We start from the raw sequence: 16,288 nt of genomic DNA on the forward strand, positions 1-16,288 counted from the left end.
TTTTTTATACATTTAATCATGCAACAGTAATGTTACATACATGTTGCAGGCATTTCAAAATAATAATTATTTACAAAAATATATTATTAGTCTTATGTTGATGATGATGAATAGGGTAGTAAAGCCTAGTGGTAGTTCAGTGTTGTGTAATCAGTAGTAGTGGTAGATATGATTATTATCAATGATTGTAATACTAATAACAAATAGTGCGTGAAAATATATGTGATTGAAAATAAAAAAAGACATGTAGAGATTTGCAAAACGTAAGAGGCTCATTTGAAGAAAACAAATGCTGTTCCTCCGCACCTTGTGAGGAAATATTGAACTTCCTGTATGGTGATGATGTGTTAATCACATAGCTAAGGCAAAACCTAAATGATTCGCGGGAAAAAGTTAAAAATGGCGACTAGCATAGTTTGAACTTTAGCGCCTGTACACATATTTGCAAGAAGAGACAACTCCTCGCTAATGGAACGTTACTCAACAGCAGCAACAATATTTCGAGTTTTATCGAACCTGGATTGGAAGTTTATCAAGGGGGTAAGAAGTCTGGATACATTACAGCTAAATTTGACGTTTTTTTTTGTATCTCCTTATTTTTATGTCTCAAACTATTATTTTATGTAACGTGCTCAATCTCATATTTCGGTTATTCATTCTAGATTACATTTAGCTAGCAAGCTAAAATAGATGTTCCTAATGCATATGCGATACACCATACCCAGGGCCCAGGGGCAAGCAACAGATACGTTTCATTGCATTGGTTTGAGAGTTGCAGCACAGTTTAGCAGGCTAACTTCACTAGCAGCTACTTTACCAGTTACCAAGCTAGCTATATTCAATATTGCTACTATAGCTAGCTACATTTGATAGCTAGCATTTTAGACTAGCCAGCAACGTTTTGTGACTCTAGAAGACATCCTGTTGAGGAGATGCAAAAGTGTCCGATCAGATTGGCAGAAGAAAATACTTTAAACAGCTTCAGCTGGCGATATGCCCATCATCTTATTGATGTAAGTTAACTTAGCCAATCAACTAGTTTATTATCAGTTTGATATAAATTACATTCGAGAGTTGCTATAGTTTGATAGCCTACTAACTACTACAAGTTTGTAAGCCATGTTACTTTTTAATGCTGTGCAGAATTGTTTGGCTCGAGCAAGTGCTGCAATCTGCGACTGCGTTGACAAGTCCAACTCAAATGTGCAGGCTGGCTGTAGTTAGCTGATGAGTCAAACCTGTAGGCTGTGCTGTGATCTACACACAGTGGATTGAGTCATCAGACATCAGCTTCAGAACAGGGGAGGGGTGTTAAAACAAATATGTTGAAGGGCTGGATTTCATGATGGCATATGTCGTAAATATGTTTTTGTAGGCTATGTAAATCTCAGGAAATACTTTGTATGACACTGTAACAACAGGTTCTGTCTATGCATGTAATAATACATACATGTAATCAACAACCCCAAAATTACAGGACAATGTTCAACCACCACCAAACCTCCATAATGTTGTGATCAGTAGGACATACGGTGTCTACCACAATGACGATGTAACCCCCTGATTCGCCTAGGAAGTGTTGTAGTGTGTGGACATGTTGGAGTCAGCATACAGAGATGACTTCTGCAGTGTGGAGCCGAAGAAGGGGCTGGATGCCAAGCGTTTACCCCAGAAGAGGGAGCGGAGCTTCACAGACCTGGAGAGCAGCCTTACCGTGGGCCAGTATGTCCTGTGTCGCTGGTCTGATGGCCTATACTACCTGGGGAAGATCCAGAGAGTAAGTGTCCAACACAACAGGAATGTTTTATCAGTCAAATACTGTATTACTGCCACACAATGGTTTGGATTCATTTTATTTACTACTCAAATACCGCTATTCACAAAATGTGATGATTTCTCTGTAGTTTTCAGGGACCACATCTGTCATTCGTGTTTTATGAAAAATCTATTGGAATACACTATTGGAATAAAGCTGCTGTATACGATTTGCCTCCTGCCTCATACTGGCTGTTTTCACTTTTCCCTTCAAGGTGAGTACCTCCAAGCAGAGCTGCTTTGTCACTTTTGAAGATAATTCAAAATTCTGGGTTCTCTGGAAAGACATCCAACATGGTGAGTGAAGAGGGACTAGAATATTGTTGTTGTCACAGTGTTCAATAAAAAAACATGAATTAGTCAAACGTACTACACCCTACATCTTCAATGAATTTATGCCTGTTGATAATATGGATCTACACCATACAGGTTCAACATATCAAAAACTCGCTCTAAAAGCCATTAGTAACGTAATCCACTTTGAACAGCATTACACAACATCCTAACGGAAAATCATTAACATTTTGTGCTGTAGCTCTGTGCAACCTCGTGAAGCTGTTTTAGGCCTTTATTCCTTAACACTTTTTCATTGGCTAGCTGACACTATGTAGTAGGCCACTTAATGATATATTTAGATACTTCCCTAAAGGATTTAGCTGTTCTTCAAACTCTTCAACCGTCACGTTTCATTAAAAGGCCAATTTATGTCAGTAATGCCCTGCCAATTGCTTCTAATTTAATATCTTGCATGTTCTGTCTACATGTTGGTTTCATGTAGCTGAAGGATGAGAAAGCTGAGAATCCCACTCCAGCTCTTCGTCCATCATTGAATATACCCTAATGCTATTCTTCTCTCCCAAAACATGCAGCTGGAGTTCCGGGGGAGGAACCCAAATGCTCGGTTTGTTCTGAAATGGTGCTGGTGTCTGACAATGAGATCCTGATATGTGGGAAATGTGGAATAGGTGAGTCACTGTAGAGTAATGTATAGTCTGACACTTCAACATTAAAACATAAGTAGTGAAGTTCCCCTTTAAAGGAGGGTGTGGCTACACCCATCTTTCTTGCCCTGATATAGCCTACAAGAGGATGTTGGTTCTTTACAAGCCATGGTTAAGTGGGAGGAGATCGTATTGCTTATTGCATACAGGGTTCTGTATGCTTCTATATTTACTTCCACAACTTTGTTTAACTCTTTTAATTATTTAACACTATCTTTGAACTGTGGTAAATGGACTGGAACGACATACAGAACTTAAGATGGGGACAATGTGTCCAACTTGATGAAAAGTAGCCTAACTGCATCAAGTTATCTTCTACAGTTCAGTTAAAGTGGAACTGAACATTTTCAGGTTGGTCAAGGCAAGTGCACACCAAGCCTCTGTGACTCATAACATCATTTACTGAAGCCTGTGTACGTTAAACTAAGTACTTTCCATGGATGTCTGTCTTAGAGTCCAGTCCCATTTGTAGTCTACGGTTTGCAGGTCCTGTCTTCAGGCTGTAGTGTCTCGTTGGTTTGGTTTTTACATGGCACTTAATTAAAGTCATTGAGAGAATCTCAATTGCATCCTCTCTCCTCGCCTCCTTCTGAAAACCCATTAAAGGAGAATGTCAGAGGGGAGGGACCTCTGGCTTTCTCATCCAATGGGTTTAGAGAAGGGGAGAGGAGAGGATGCGAGGAGTATGTAATTGAGACTCTCCCATTGATTGCTTTGGGAGTCCACTCCTTCTGGCTTCCTAACATTTGCTGATCAAGGGATTAAAAGCTTCTAGTTGGTTGGGTGCCACCTTCAGATAAACATAACACATTGGCTGAAAGTGCGGCCGGCAGTAGCACTTTCATTAATCCATTCATTTATTTCTATTGGGTTTGAGATGATCCAAGGCAAGCGATATTTTTCAAATATTTAACCTTCATTTAACTAGGCAAGTCAGTGAAGAACAATTTCTTATTTACAATGACGGCCTACCCCGGCCAAACCCTAACGCTGGGCCAATTGTGCGCCGCTATATGGGACTCCCAATCACGGCCAGTTGTGATACAGCTTGGAATCGAACCAGGGTCTGTAGTGACGCCTCTAGCACTGAGATGCAGTGCCTTAGACCGCTCCGCCACTTTGAAGTTCCGGGGGAGGAACCCAAATGCTCGGTTTGTTCTGAAAAGGTCTTGGTCCTCTTGTTTTTGGTTTTTCCAGGTTACCACCAGCAGTGCCACCTGCCAGAGGTGGAGAGCTCAATGGATTTGTCACCATGGTTTTGCAGGAGGTGCATCTTTGCTTTAGCTGTGCGGGTGAGTATTATTGATAGAACAACCTGCTCATTGAAAACAAAAATGACTAATATAATGTATAATATGACTGTTTATCTAGGGTCTTGTTCAGTAGTGAGAAAACGTTTGGAAAAGGAGTGAAATGGAGAGGCACTCATCTAAACATGTCCAATAAGAAAACACGTTTTTGTTTTCTGTTCTAAAACATTTCGCTATGATGTGTCCTACAGATCACTCTCCTATTGCCGAATCATGTTGACGTGGCTGTTTCTTCTCTTCACAGAAAGGGGGAGCTCTCAAAAAGGGCGCTATAGCAAAAGCACTGCAGGCCATGAAGCAGGTGCTTACCTACAACCCAGAAGAGCTGGAGTGGGATTCTCAGCACCGCACAAATCACCAACAGTGTTATTGCTACTGTGGAGGGCCTGGAGAGTGAGTGTGCTGGCTAGACACACTGTAGCATAGCATTTACATATCCACACTTTTAAAATCCATTAGCAGGTTTTGTGACTCAATGAAGGCACAGCAGCTGTATTTGATTCAGATAGGCACAGCAGCTGTATTTGATTCAGAAAGATGCCTCTTAGCCTTCTGTTGCTCATTCAGTGACTACTACTTTTCACTAAATGGCTGCTCTCCACCCAGGTGGTACTTGAAGATGCTGCAGTGTTTTCGGTGTCAACAGTGGTTCCATGAGGCCTGTATCCAGTGCCTACAGGAGTCCATGATGTTTGGAGATAGGTGCGTAACATTGTTATCAAACAAAATAGGTTTTATTCCCACGGTCTGGTAGGGCTGGGCGATATGGCCTAAAAAGCATATCTAGATTTTTTTCAAATTCATGGGGGATTTACGATATACTGTATATTTTGATTTTTTTTTTTTTACGTTTTCCCTGAATAAGCTTTGTTGTACAATAAGGGAAAGGGGGATACCTAGTCAGTTGTACAACTGAAATGTGTCTTCCGCATTTAACCCAACCCCTCTGAATCAGTGAGGTGCGGGGGGCTGCCTTAATCGACATCCACGTAAAGGTCAATACACTGCATGTAAAATTCTACCTCGGCTAACTATAAGCCTTCCACAACCATAAAACCCACTAATAATTATTTATCAAAATAGTTTAACCTGCTTTTTTTTACAATAATCACTGATCTGGCTTTCAAGCCTGTCTATGTATATGAATGATGCACATGCACTAATAATGACCAACTTCTAGTAGTAGGCACATGCTAGTGAGTAGCCAGCTCATATTTAAAGTCTAGCCAACTTGGATCTATTTGCTTGCTAAAAAGAGAGAACAGTTGAACTGTTATGAATACACCTCCCTGTCCATCTCAAACTGTTTGAACATCATACAGCACAGAAGGAGCGAAGGAGACGAGACCAGAAAGACATAAAACGTTCATGAAAACAAACCAAAAAACGTGATTCTTGTGATACAGGCATTTGGAACATCGCGCTATAACAAATTATAATTAATCAAATTGATATACAGTGCATTAGGAAAGTATTCAGACCCCTTGACTTTTTCTAAATGTTGTAAGATGTATTAAATGTTTTGCCTCAATCTACACACAATACCCTATAATGACAAAGCGAAAACGTGTTTTTTGAAATTTTTGCAAATGTATTAAAAATGAAAACAGATACCTTATTTACATAAGTATTCAGACCCTTTGCTATGGGCCTCGAAATTGAGCTCAGGTGCATCCTGTTTTGATTGATCATCCTTGATGCTTATACAACTTGATTGGAGTCCACCTGTGGTAAATTCAATTGATTGGACATGATTTGGAAAGGCACACATTTGTCTATATAAGGTCCCACAGTTGCCAGATCATGTCAGAGCAAAAACCAAGCCCCGAGGTTGAAGGAATTATCCGTAGAGCTCCGGGACAGGATTGTGTCGAGGCACAGATCTGGGGAAGGGTAACAAAATATTTCTGCAGCATTGAAGGTCCCCAAGAACATAGTAGCCTCCATCATTCTTACGTGGAAGAAGTTTGGAACCACCAAGACTCTTCTTAGAGCTGGCCGCCCGGCCAAACTGAGCAATCGGGGGGATAAGGGCCTTGTTCAGGGAGAGATCAAGAACCCGATGGTCACTCTGACAGAGCTCCAGAATTCCTCTGTGGAGATGGGAGAACCTTCCAGTAGGACAGCTATCTCTGCAGCACTCCACCAATCAGGCCTTTTTGTGGTAGACTGGCCTGGCGGAAGCCACTCCTCAGTAAAAGCTACATGACAGCCCGCTTGGAGTTTGCCAAAATGCACCTAAAGGACTCAGATCATGAGAAACAAGATTATCTGGTCTGATGAAGCCAAGATTGAACTCTTTGGCCTGAATGCCAAGCGTCACATCTGGAGGAAACCAGGCACTGCTCATCACCTTGCCAATACCATCTCTACGGTGAAGTATGGTGGTGGCAGCATCATGCTGTGGGGATGCTTTTCAGTGGCAGGGAGACTAGTCACGATCGAGGGGAAAATCACCGGAGCAAAGTACAGAAAGATCCTTGATGAAAATCAATCACATTTATTTATAAAGCCCTTCTTACCTCAGCTGATGTCACAAAGTGCTGTACAGAAACCGAGCGCTCAGGACCTCAGACTGGGGCGATGGTTCACCATTCAACAGTACAACGACCCTTAGCACACAGCCAAGACAACTCAGAAGTGACTTTGGGACAAGTCTCAATGTCCTTGAGTGGCCCAGCCAGAGCCCGGACTTGAACCCGATCGAACATCTGTAGAGACCAGAAAATAGCTGTGCAGTGTTGCTCCCCATCCAACCTGACAGAGCTTGAGAAGATCTGCAGAGAAGAATGGGAGAAACTCCCCAAATACATGTGTGCCAAGCTTGTAGCGTCATACCCAAGAAGACTTTAGGCTGTAATCACTGCCAAAGGTGCTTCAACAAAGTACTGAGTAAAAGGTCTGAACACTTATTTAAATCTGATATTTCATTTTTTTGTTGAATAAAATAGCTAAAAATGTCTAAACAGTTTTTGCTTTGTCATTATGGGGTATTGTGTGTCGATTCATGAGGGGGGGAAAAAATTACAATTTAATCCATTTTAGAATAAGGCTGTAACGTAACAAAATTTGGAAAAAGTGAAGCGGTCTGAATACTTTCCGAATGCACTGTAATGCCCAGCCCTACGGTCAGGGCAAATCCTGGGAAATAATTATTGTCTTGGAAGACCATATCATGGAAGTCGAAGGTGTAGCCAGATAACCGAGGGCCAATATTGATTTTGATTTCCCCTAGAGGCATGTGACCTGTGCTTTTTCCTTCTCTGATCTCTCTTCCTTTCTCTTTCAGGTTTTACTTGTTCATCTGTTCCGTGTGTAATAAAGGACTGGAGTACATTAAGCGCCTGGCTCTCCGATGGTAAATGGCTACTATTATTTTCCTACCTACCTCTGAGGCTCACTCAGGGGTACTTTAAGAATACAAAAGGCATTTGTGTCGTATAGTGCAGGATGTATGTAATGTGTGCAATGATTGTGCTCTTGTGCACATAATGTCGTAGGGATAGATAAAGTCGTACAGTATTGCACTGTATTGGTGTTAATACACACAGTGGTGCTGTGAACGATTCAGGCAGCACAATAGCTCTGATTAACACCTCTCTAAACCCAATTTCCTAACCCATAGGGATGTATAATTGAGAATTCCATTTATGAAGATGATGAAATACATGGTCATACTCATACCTTATTATCTGATATGCACCTTATATTTGTGAATGCTGCAGGTGAGGGTTCCGCACACATTAATTGCTATCAGCTCAAGATACATTACAATCAGTTCATCTTTAGATTTTCAGGCCTTCAAGGAATTTTGTGATTTATTTTTATTTGATATATATATATATATATATATATATATATATATATATATATATATATTTAGATTTTGCATGGGAATATTGTCCAATTTGTCAAAAAATATGGTTTGATTCAACCATATTATGTAGGGATGTAACGATTCACCGATACGCATCGGTCCCGATTCAAATATGTAAGCTGCGAGTGCAACGGTCCGCGGGAGCCCAAACCGATCCAAATGAAGCATGCATCGGTAAGAAAACCAAATCAAACATTACGAATCGGCAGTTCACTAATGTATATTACTCTTATAATTGTTTTCTGCCTTATTCCAAAAATACACTACATGGCCAAAAGTAGGTGGACACCCTTTAAAATTAGTAGATACAGCTATTTCAGCCACACCTGCTGCAAACAGGTGCTTAAAATTGAGCACACCGCCATCCAATCTCCATCGACAAACATTGGCAGTAGAATGGCCCATACTGAAGTGCTCAGTGACTTTCAACGTGGCACTGTCATAGGATGCCACCTTTCCAGCAAGTCAGTTCATAAAATGTATGCCCTGCTTGAGCTGCCCCGGTCAACTGTAAGTGCTATTATTGTGAAGTAGAAAAGTCTAGGAGCAACAACAGCTCAGCCGCAAAGTGGTAGGCCACACAAGCTCACAGAACTGGACCGCAGAGTGCTGAAGCACGTAGCGAGTTCCAAATTGCCTCTGGAAGCAACATCAGCACATTAACTGTTCTTCGGGAGCTTCATGAAATGGGTTTCTGTGGCCGAGCAGCCACACACAAGCCGAAGATCACCATGTGCAATGCCAAGCTTCGGCTGGAGTGGTGTAAGGCTTGTCGCCATTGGACTCTGGAGCAGTGGAAACACGTTCTCTGGAGTGATAAATCACGCTTCGCCATCTGGCAGTCCGACTGAATAATCTGGGTTTTGCGGATGCCAGGAGAACGCTACCTGCCCAAATGCATAGTGCCAACTGTAAAATTTGGTGGAGGAGGATTAATGGTCTGGGGCTGTTTTTCATGGTTCGGGCTAGGCCCCTTAGTTCCAGTGAAGAGAACTCTTAATACGACATTCTAGATGATTCTGTGCTTCCAACTTTGTGGCAACAGTTTGGGGAAGGCCCTTTCTTGTTTCAGCATAATAATGCCCCCTTGCACAAAGCAAGGTTCATAACAGAAATGGTTTGTTGATCGGTGTGGAAGAACTTGACTGGCCTGCACAGAGCCCTGACCTCAACCCCATCGAACACCTTTGGGATGAATTTGAACGCTGACTGCGAGCCAGGCCTAATTGCCCAACATTAGTGCCCGACTTCATTAATGCCCTTGTGGCTGAATGGAAGGGTACCAAAATATTTTTGCAGCATTGAACGTTCCAAAGAACACAGTGGCCTCCATCATTCTTAAATGGGAAACGTTTGGAACCACCAAGACCGCCCAGCCAAACTAAACAATCGTGTTTTACCGGTGGAGCTGTGTAGGCTACCGTAGTGGACACAACTCACATCTTGCTGATTGCACATCTAAATGCTAATTGGGGCTTTTCGATTGCCAGGTTCACCATACAAAATGTTTTTGGAAATTCTGATTTTAAACAGTCACTGCCTTTGGTTATTTTTACATGAGTAGTGTAAAGGTGTACTTTTATATCAAGGATAGCAATACTTTTTGCAAGCCACTGGTCGGAAAGGGAGAAGAGGGTAGCTCTACTCTGTGAAGTTCCAAACAGTCAAAATCATTCGCTTTTGAGACGGAGGTGAAATCTTAAATCCCCTAATCTGATCGTGGTAGATGCTTAGTCTGCCCTATGGCTCAGCTAACACACTACATAATTGACACACACACACACACACACACACACACACACACACACACACACACACACACACACACACACACACACACACAGGTCCACTCAGCATAGAGATGTCAGCTCAGACAGATCCAGCTCAGCTCCTGAGTCCATCAGTATTAGATATTCATTTAGAAGGGAAAAGGAATGTGTTCATGCAACAATTGTTAGTACATCGAATCGCATCAATTCGTTCCACTAATCAAATCAAATCAAATCACACTTTCCTGTATCGTGTCGGAGACCATGTATCTTGATGTATATCGAATCGTGCTTGTAAGTAGAGATGCATATCCCTAATATTATGCGGTAAATGTGTCCAGATTGGTTGAAATTGCAAGCCCTTTTTGTACTGCGGTGATGGGCCAGTTTTATGCAATAATATTGCGACCATTTAACTGTTTTATGCAGAAATAGTGCAGTGATTGATCAAATCATATTTTATTAGTCACATGCGCCGAATACAACAGGTGAAATGCTTACTTACGAGCCCCTAACCAACAAGGCAGTTTAAAAAAAAATACAGATAAGAATAAGAAATAAAAGTAGCAAGTAATTAAATAGCAGCAGTGAAATAACAATAGCGATACTATATACAGGGGGGTACCGGTACAGAGTGAATGTGCGGGGGCACTGGTTAGTTGAGGTAATATGTACATGTAGGTAGAGTTTTCAAAATGACTATGCATAGATGATAACAACAGCGAGTAGCAGCGGTGTAAGGGGGGGGGCAATGCAAATAGTCTGGGAAGCCATTTGACTAGATGTTCAGGAGTCTTATGGCTTGGGGGTAGAAGCTGTTTAGAAGCCTCTTGGACCTAGACTTGGCGCTCCGGTACCACTTGCCGGGGTTTAGCAGAGAGAACAGTCTATGACTAGGGTGTCTGGAGTCTTTGACAATTTTTATGGCCTTCCTCTGACACCTCCTGGTATAGAGGTCCTGGATTGCAGGAAGCTTGGCCCCAGTGATGTACTGGGCAGTTCGCGCTACCCTCTGTAGTGCCTTGCGTTCGGAGGCCGAGAGGTTGCCATACCAGGCAGTGATGCAACCAGTCAGGATGCTCTCGTGGCTGCAGCTGTAGAACCTTTTTAAGGATCTGAAGACCCATGCCAAATCTTTTCAGTCTCTTGAGGCGGAATAGGTTTTGTCGTGCCCTCTTCACGACTGTCTTGGTGTGCTTGGACCATGTTAGTTTGTTGGTGATGTGGACACCAAGGAACTTGAAGCTCTCAACCTGCTCCACTTCAGCCCCGTCGATGAGAATGGGAGTGTGCTCGGTCCTCTTTTTCCTGTAGTCCACAATCTCCTTTGTCTTGATCACGTTGAGGGAGAGGTTGTTGTCCTGGCACCACCTGGCCAGGTCTCTGACCTCCTCCCTATAGGCTGTCTCGTCGTTGTTGGTGATCAGGCATACCACTGTTGTCATCGGTTAACTTAATGATGGTGTTGGAGTCGTGCCTGGCCGTGCAGTCATTAGCGAACAGGGAGTACAGGAGGGAACTGAGCACCCACCCCTGAGGGGCTCCTGTGTTAAGGATCAGCGTGGCAGATATGCTATCTACCCTTACCACCTGGGGGCAGCCCGTCAGGAAGTCCAGGATCCAGTTGCAGAGGGAGGTGTTTAGTCCCAGGGTCCTTAGCTTATTGATGAGCTTTAAGGGCACTATGGTGTTGAATGCTGAGCTGTAGTCAATGAATAGCATTGAAAGGGCAGTGTGGAGTGCAACAGAGATTGCATCATCTGTGGATCTGTTTGGGCGGTATGCAAATTGGAGTGGGTCTAGGGTTTCTGGGATAATGGTGTTGTGAGCCATGACCAGCCTTTTAAAGCACTTCATGGCTACAGACATGAGTGCTACGGGTCGGTAGTCATTTAGGCATGTTACCTTAGTTTTCTTGGCCACAGGGACTATGGGGGTCTGCTTAAAACATGTTGGTATTACTGACTCCGACAGGGAGAGGTTGAAATTGTCAGTGAAGACACTTGCCAGTTGGTCAGCGCTTGCTTGCAGACTCGTAGACTCGTGTCACTGGGCAGCTCTCGGCTGTGCTTCCCCTTGTAGTCTGTAATGGTTTGCCACATCCGACGAGCGTCTGAGCCGGTGTTGAACGATTCGGTCTTAGTCCTGTATTGACTCTTTGCTTGTTTGATGGTTCGTCGGAGGGCATAGCGGGATTTCTTATAAGCTTCCGGGTTAGAGTCTCGCTCCTTGAAAGCTGCAGCTCTAGCCTTTAGCTCAGTGCGGATGTTGCCTGTAATCCATGGCTTCTGGTTGGGGTATGTACGTACGGTCACTGTGGAGGCGACGTCATCAATGCCCTTATTCATGAAGCCCCTGACTGATGTGGTGTACTCCTCAATGCCATCGGAGGAATCCCGGAACATATTCCAGTCTGTGCTATTAAAACAGTCCTGTAGCTTAGCATCTGCTTCATCTGATCACTTTTTTTTAATTTATCGAGTCACTGGTGCTTCCTGCTTTAAAATTTGCTTGTAAGCAGGAATCAGGAGGATAGAATTATGGTCAGATTTGCCAAATGGAAGGCGAGGGAGAGCTTTGTGTGTGGAGTAAAGGTGGTCCAGAGTTTTATTTTTTTTTCCCTCTGGTTGCACATTTAACATGCTTATAGAAATTTGGTACAACAGATTTAAGTTTCCTTTTATTAATGTCCCCGGCTATTAGGAGCGGCGCCTCTGGGTGAGCGTTTCCTTATGGTGGGAAAACAGCTCATTCAATGCTGTCTAAGTGCCTCAGTCTGGTGGTATGTAAACAGCTATGAAAAATACAGATGAAAACTTTCTAAGTACCGTAATTTCCGGACTATTGAGCGCACCTGAATATAAGCCGCACCCACTGAATTAAAAAAAAATATATATATTTTGAACATAAATAAGCCGCACATGTCTATAAGCCGCAGGTGCCTACCGGTACATTGAAACAAATGAACTTTACAAAGGCTTTAACGAAACACGGCTTGTAACAAAAATAAATAGGCTTTAACGAAACACGGCTTGTAACAAAAATAAATAGGCTTTAACGAAACACGGCTTGTAACAAAAAATAAAAAATTAGCAGTAAACAGTAGCCTACCAAGAAAGTCATTGGTCACTATCTTCCTCCTCCTGTGCACTGAAACCACAGAAGTCATCTCCTTCGGTGTCAGAGTTGAATAGCCTCAGAATTGCTTCATCCGATATTGGATCGTTTTCATTATCGCTCTCGTCACTTTCATCCGGAGGCAAATCCCCCGCTGAGCCCTCTTCAACACGCAACAGTCCAGCCTTTCGAAACCCGTTGATGATAGTAGATTTGACAATGCTCCACGCTGTTAGGACCCACAAATTTGAAAGCGGGAAAAATCCATATATTAGCTGTGTCATTGTTTAAGCCGCGAGGTTCAAAGCGTGGGAAAAAGTTGCGGCTTATAGTCCGGATTTTACGGTAGATAGTGGGGTCTACAGCTTATCATGAGATACTCTACCTCAGGCGAGCAATAGCTCGAGACTTCCTTAGATATGGTGCACCGGCTGTTATTTACAAAAATACATAGTCCTCGCCGCCCCTTATCTTACCAGACGCCGCTGTTCTATCCTGCCGGTACAGCGTGTTGATAGTGTCGCATAAGATATTACAAGCCCTTGCATAATATGTGGGGAATTGTTGATTTGGCAAAAACAATTGCAATCGTGGGATCCTGGAGGGACTGGTTTTTGTTGAAAATGCGTATCTTTTATCCCCTCTCATTTCATCTCTATTTTGAGCTCACTGATTGTCCCTGGTTTCTTATCCAGGGTGGACGTGGTGCACTTGGCACTTTACAACCTGGGAGTCCAAAGTAAGAAGAAGTACTTTGAGCTGGAGGAGATCCTTAACTTTGTCAGCAACAACTGGGAGCGTTTCCATTTGGGCAAGGTTAGAACCACCAAATGAAATCCTGTCTGAATTCTTAGTAGGAATCCGGATAGGAAGTTGATTAATGCCATCTCAAGCCAATTGCATCAGACTAACATTTTGATATTCCCCACAGCTCTCCAATACTCCTCCAACAGAAAGAGGTCAATATCTCCTTGATGCTCTGAACAACTACAAGAGCAAGTAAGACATCTCTCTCTGTTGTATTCAGATCATACATTATAAAACTACTATTTAATTGGAAATCCCATCAATAGCATATACTGAATCTGCCAATGTAATTCTCATGTCCAGCTAACAATGATATAGTATGGCCCCCAACATTCAGTAAGTTGTTTTCTTTTTGTTCTGGGTGATTTGTTACAACAGACATGTTACTTGGCTGAAGGTTTATTTGTTGACATCACACCTCCTTTACCAGACCATGACCTTCTCACCCCCTCTGTATTTCTCCAGGTTCCTCTGTGGGAAGGAGATCAAGAAGAGGAAATGCATCTTCCGCCTGAGGACCCGCGTTCCACCAAACCCTCCCTCCAAACTCTTTCCTGAAAGGGCCCAAAACGAGGGATGGAGAGGACGAAAGAAAGGCGCAGACAGGAACAGGTATTTCACAGCGTTGTGATATGCTGATATTTTTATTTTCATGGAAAACGTGTATTTCAGTGAGTCCTGTCTTGGCTCAGTCAAAGTGTTGATCAATGTTAAATGATGCTATAAGGCTGTGCCAAATTGTCACCCAATAATCATATTGTTTGGTCAGAAAGTGAAAGTTGTTTCTTTAGCTCTCTCCCGGCAGAGAAGAGGAGGAAGAAAAGGTCGAAATGGCTGCTGGAGGACGCCATTCCCAATGTAAGTTCTCGGATTGTCACAAGATCCTCCCTCATTCTCAAAACACCTCACATCGAACCACCTTTCTGCTGTTTCACCCACCCTGAACGATCCAAACCCCTGCTTCTTTCACGCTTTCCTATCTCTGATGGTTATCAACGTGGCTGGAATCCCTCCCGTCTCCATTTGTCTGTGCTCTTCTTTTTTCTTTCCCTCTCTGACCACTGTCCATCTTCTAAAAGTCTGTCTTCTGTCCACCATGTCCCATGAAGACCTTGTGTGTCATTGCCCTCATCACTGTCTCTCTCCACAGTTCTACTCAAAAGGGAATTACAGTTGGCCTTTGAGGCATTTTACTGACAAATCCCCCTGAAAAGAGCAGTGCATGTCTGGTCCCCAGGCATATTCATCTCAAACAACAAACCTCTGACATTTCCTAGTAATTAAGCCAGTACTGCCATGCTGGAAGGAGGAAGGTGCTCTGATTTTGAAAATATAGACAAAGCATATAGTAGGGTTCTCCAACTGGCACTCCGCAGGCCAAGTGATTTTTATTTGGCCCCCAAGTTTTCTGAGCCAAAAAAAATATATTATTTCTAATTGTTGGAAATAGACGGGTTGGCTGACCACGTCACACAAATCATGTGCACGCATCGATGTGGCCGGAAGGTGTGCGTTATGATTCTGAACAGTCCGATGGCTAGCAACAAATAAAAGAAGATTCCATGTGGGGAAGCGTAGGTGGCTCGTTTCAGCTCGTATCTTGTTATTGATATTGTCTTGTTTAGACTGCTGTCATGTCTATGCTAATATGAAAAACATTCGCTAGCTAGCTAACCAACATCGTTAACTATGTATTTGAGACAACAAGTGTTCATTGTGCAAATGTATTTGTTTTCAATAAACATTTGGAGGCAAAATATAGTTTACATGTTGTCAACAGTCTAAGCTAACCCAGTCTGTTTTGCACGCATCGGTTTTGTTGCTATACAACCAACCCGTCTATAAAAGACTGTAAAAAGACCAGAATATCAGCTCCAAATGTAAACAAGGTTTGAATTTAGGCTTTGGCGGTATCCAGATTTTCATATTGTCATACTGTCCTTTTCTCATCCTGGGATTTGGTATTATCAGCATAGCACACGGAGGTTGCTAAAAAAACAAGAAAAGGCCATTGGGCCTCTTACCAGAATGCTAACAAAATTAGAACAAACTACGAGCAAAATCAGACGCTAAATGCGAAAAAAACATACCTTATTTACGTAAGTATTCAGACCCTTTGTTATGAGACTGGAAATTGAGCTCAGGTGCATCCTGTTTCCATTGATCATCCTTGAGATATTTCTACAACTTGATTGGAGTCCACCTGTGGTTAATTCAATTGATTGGACATGATTTGGAAAGGCACACACCTGTCTATATAAGGTCCCACAGTTGACAGTGCAAAAACCAAGCCCTGAGGTCGAAGGAATTGTCCGTAGAGCTCCAAGACAGGATTGTGTAAAGGCACAGATCTGGGGAAAGGTACCAAAAAATGTCTGCAGCATTGAAGTTCTCCAAGAACACAGTGGCCTCCATCATTCTTAATTGGAAGAAGTTTGGAACCACCAAGACTCTTCCTAGAGCTGGCCGCCCTGCCAAACTGAACAATCGGGAGATGAGGGCCTAGTTCAGGGAGGTGACCAAGAACCCGATGGTCACTCTGACAGAGCTCTAGAGTTCCTCTGTGGAGATGGGAGAACCTTCCAGAAGGAC

The 16,288-nt window shown here is 42.8% G+C and overlaps 1 protein-coding gene across 2 annotated transcripts in view; it reads left to right on the plus strand.

Moving 5' to 3' along the window:
• Positions 1–245: 245 nt before the first annotated feature.
• Positions 246–16,288, plus strand: part of LOC115199780 (PHD finger protein 19) — a 27,366-nt gene continuing 11,323 nt past the window's right edge. Inside the window, exons 1-12 of one of the 2 annotated variants that reach the window (XM_029762201.1) lie at positions 246–540; positions 1,578–1,777; positions 2,031–2,112; positions 2,685–2,780; positions 4,014–4,108; positions 4,371–4,519; positions 4,733–4,828; positions 7,416–7,484; positions 13,585–13,705; positions 13,821–13,888; positions 14,162–14,308; positions 14,488–14,554. In XM_029762201.1, the coding sequence (XP_029618061.1) occupies positions 1,595–1,777; positions 2,031–2,112; positions 2,685–2,780; positions 4,014–4,108; positions 4,371–4,519; positions 4,733–4,828; positions 7,416–7,484; positions 13,585–13,705; positions 13,821–13,888; positions 14,162–14,308; positions 14,488–14,554 (1,173 nt within the window). In that variant the 5' untranslated portion in view covers positions 246–540; positions 1,578–1,594. Of the gene's footprint in view, positions 541–1,573; positions 1,778–2,030; positions 2,113–2,684; positions 2,781–4,013; positions 4,109–4,370; positions 4,520–4,732; positions 4,829–7,415; positions 7,485–13,584; positions 13,706–13,820; positions 13,889–14,161; positions 14,309–14,487; positions 14,555–16,288 lie in introns of both variants that reach the window. The other variant, XM_029762200.1, reaches the window with a different exon arrangement.

The sequence above is a fragment of the Salmo trutta genome, chromosome 9 (assembly GCF_901001165.1).
Source record: "Salmo trutta chromosome 9, fSalTru1.1, whole genome shotgun sequence".
In the NCBI taxonomy this organism is placed as follows: Eukaryota; Metazoa; Chordata; class Actinopteri; order Salmoniformes; family Salmonidae; genus Salmo; species Salmo trutta.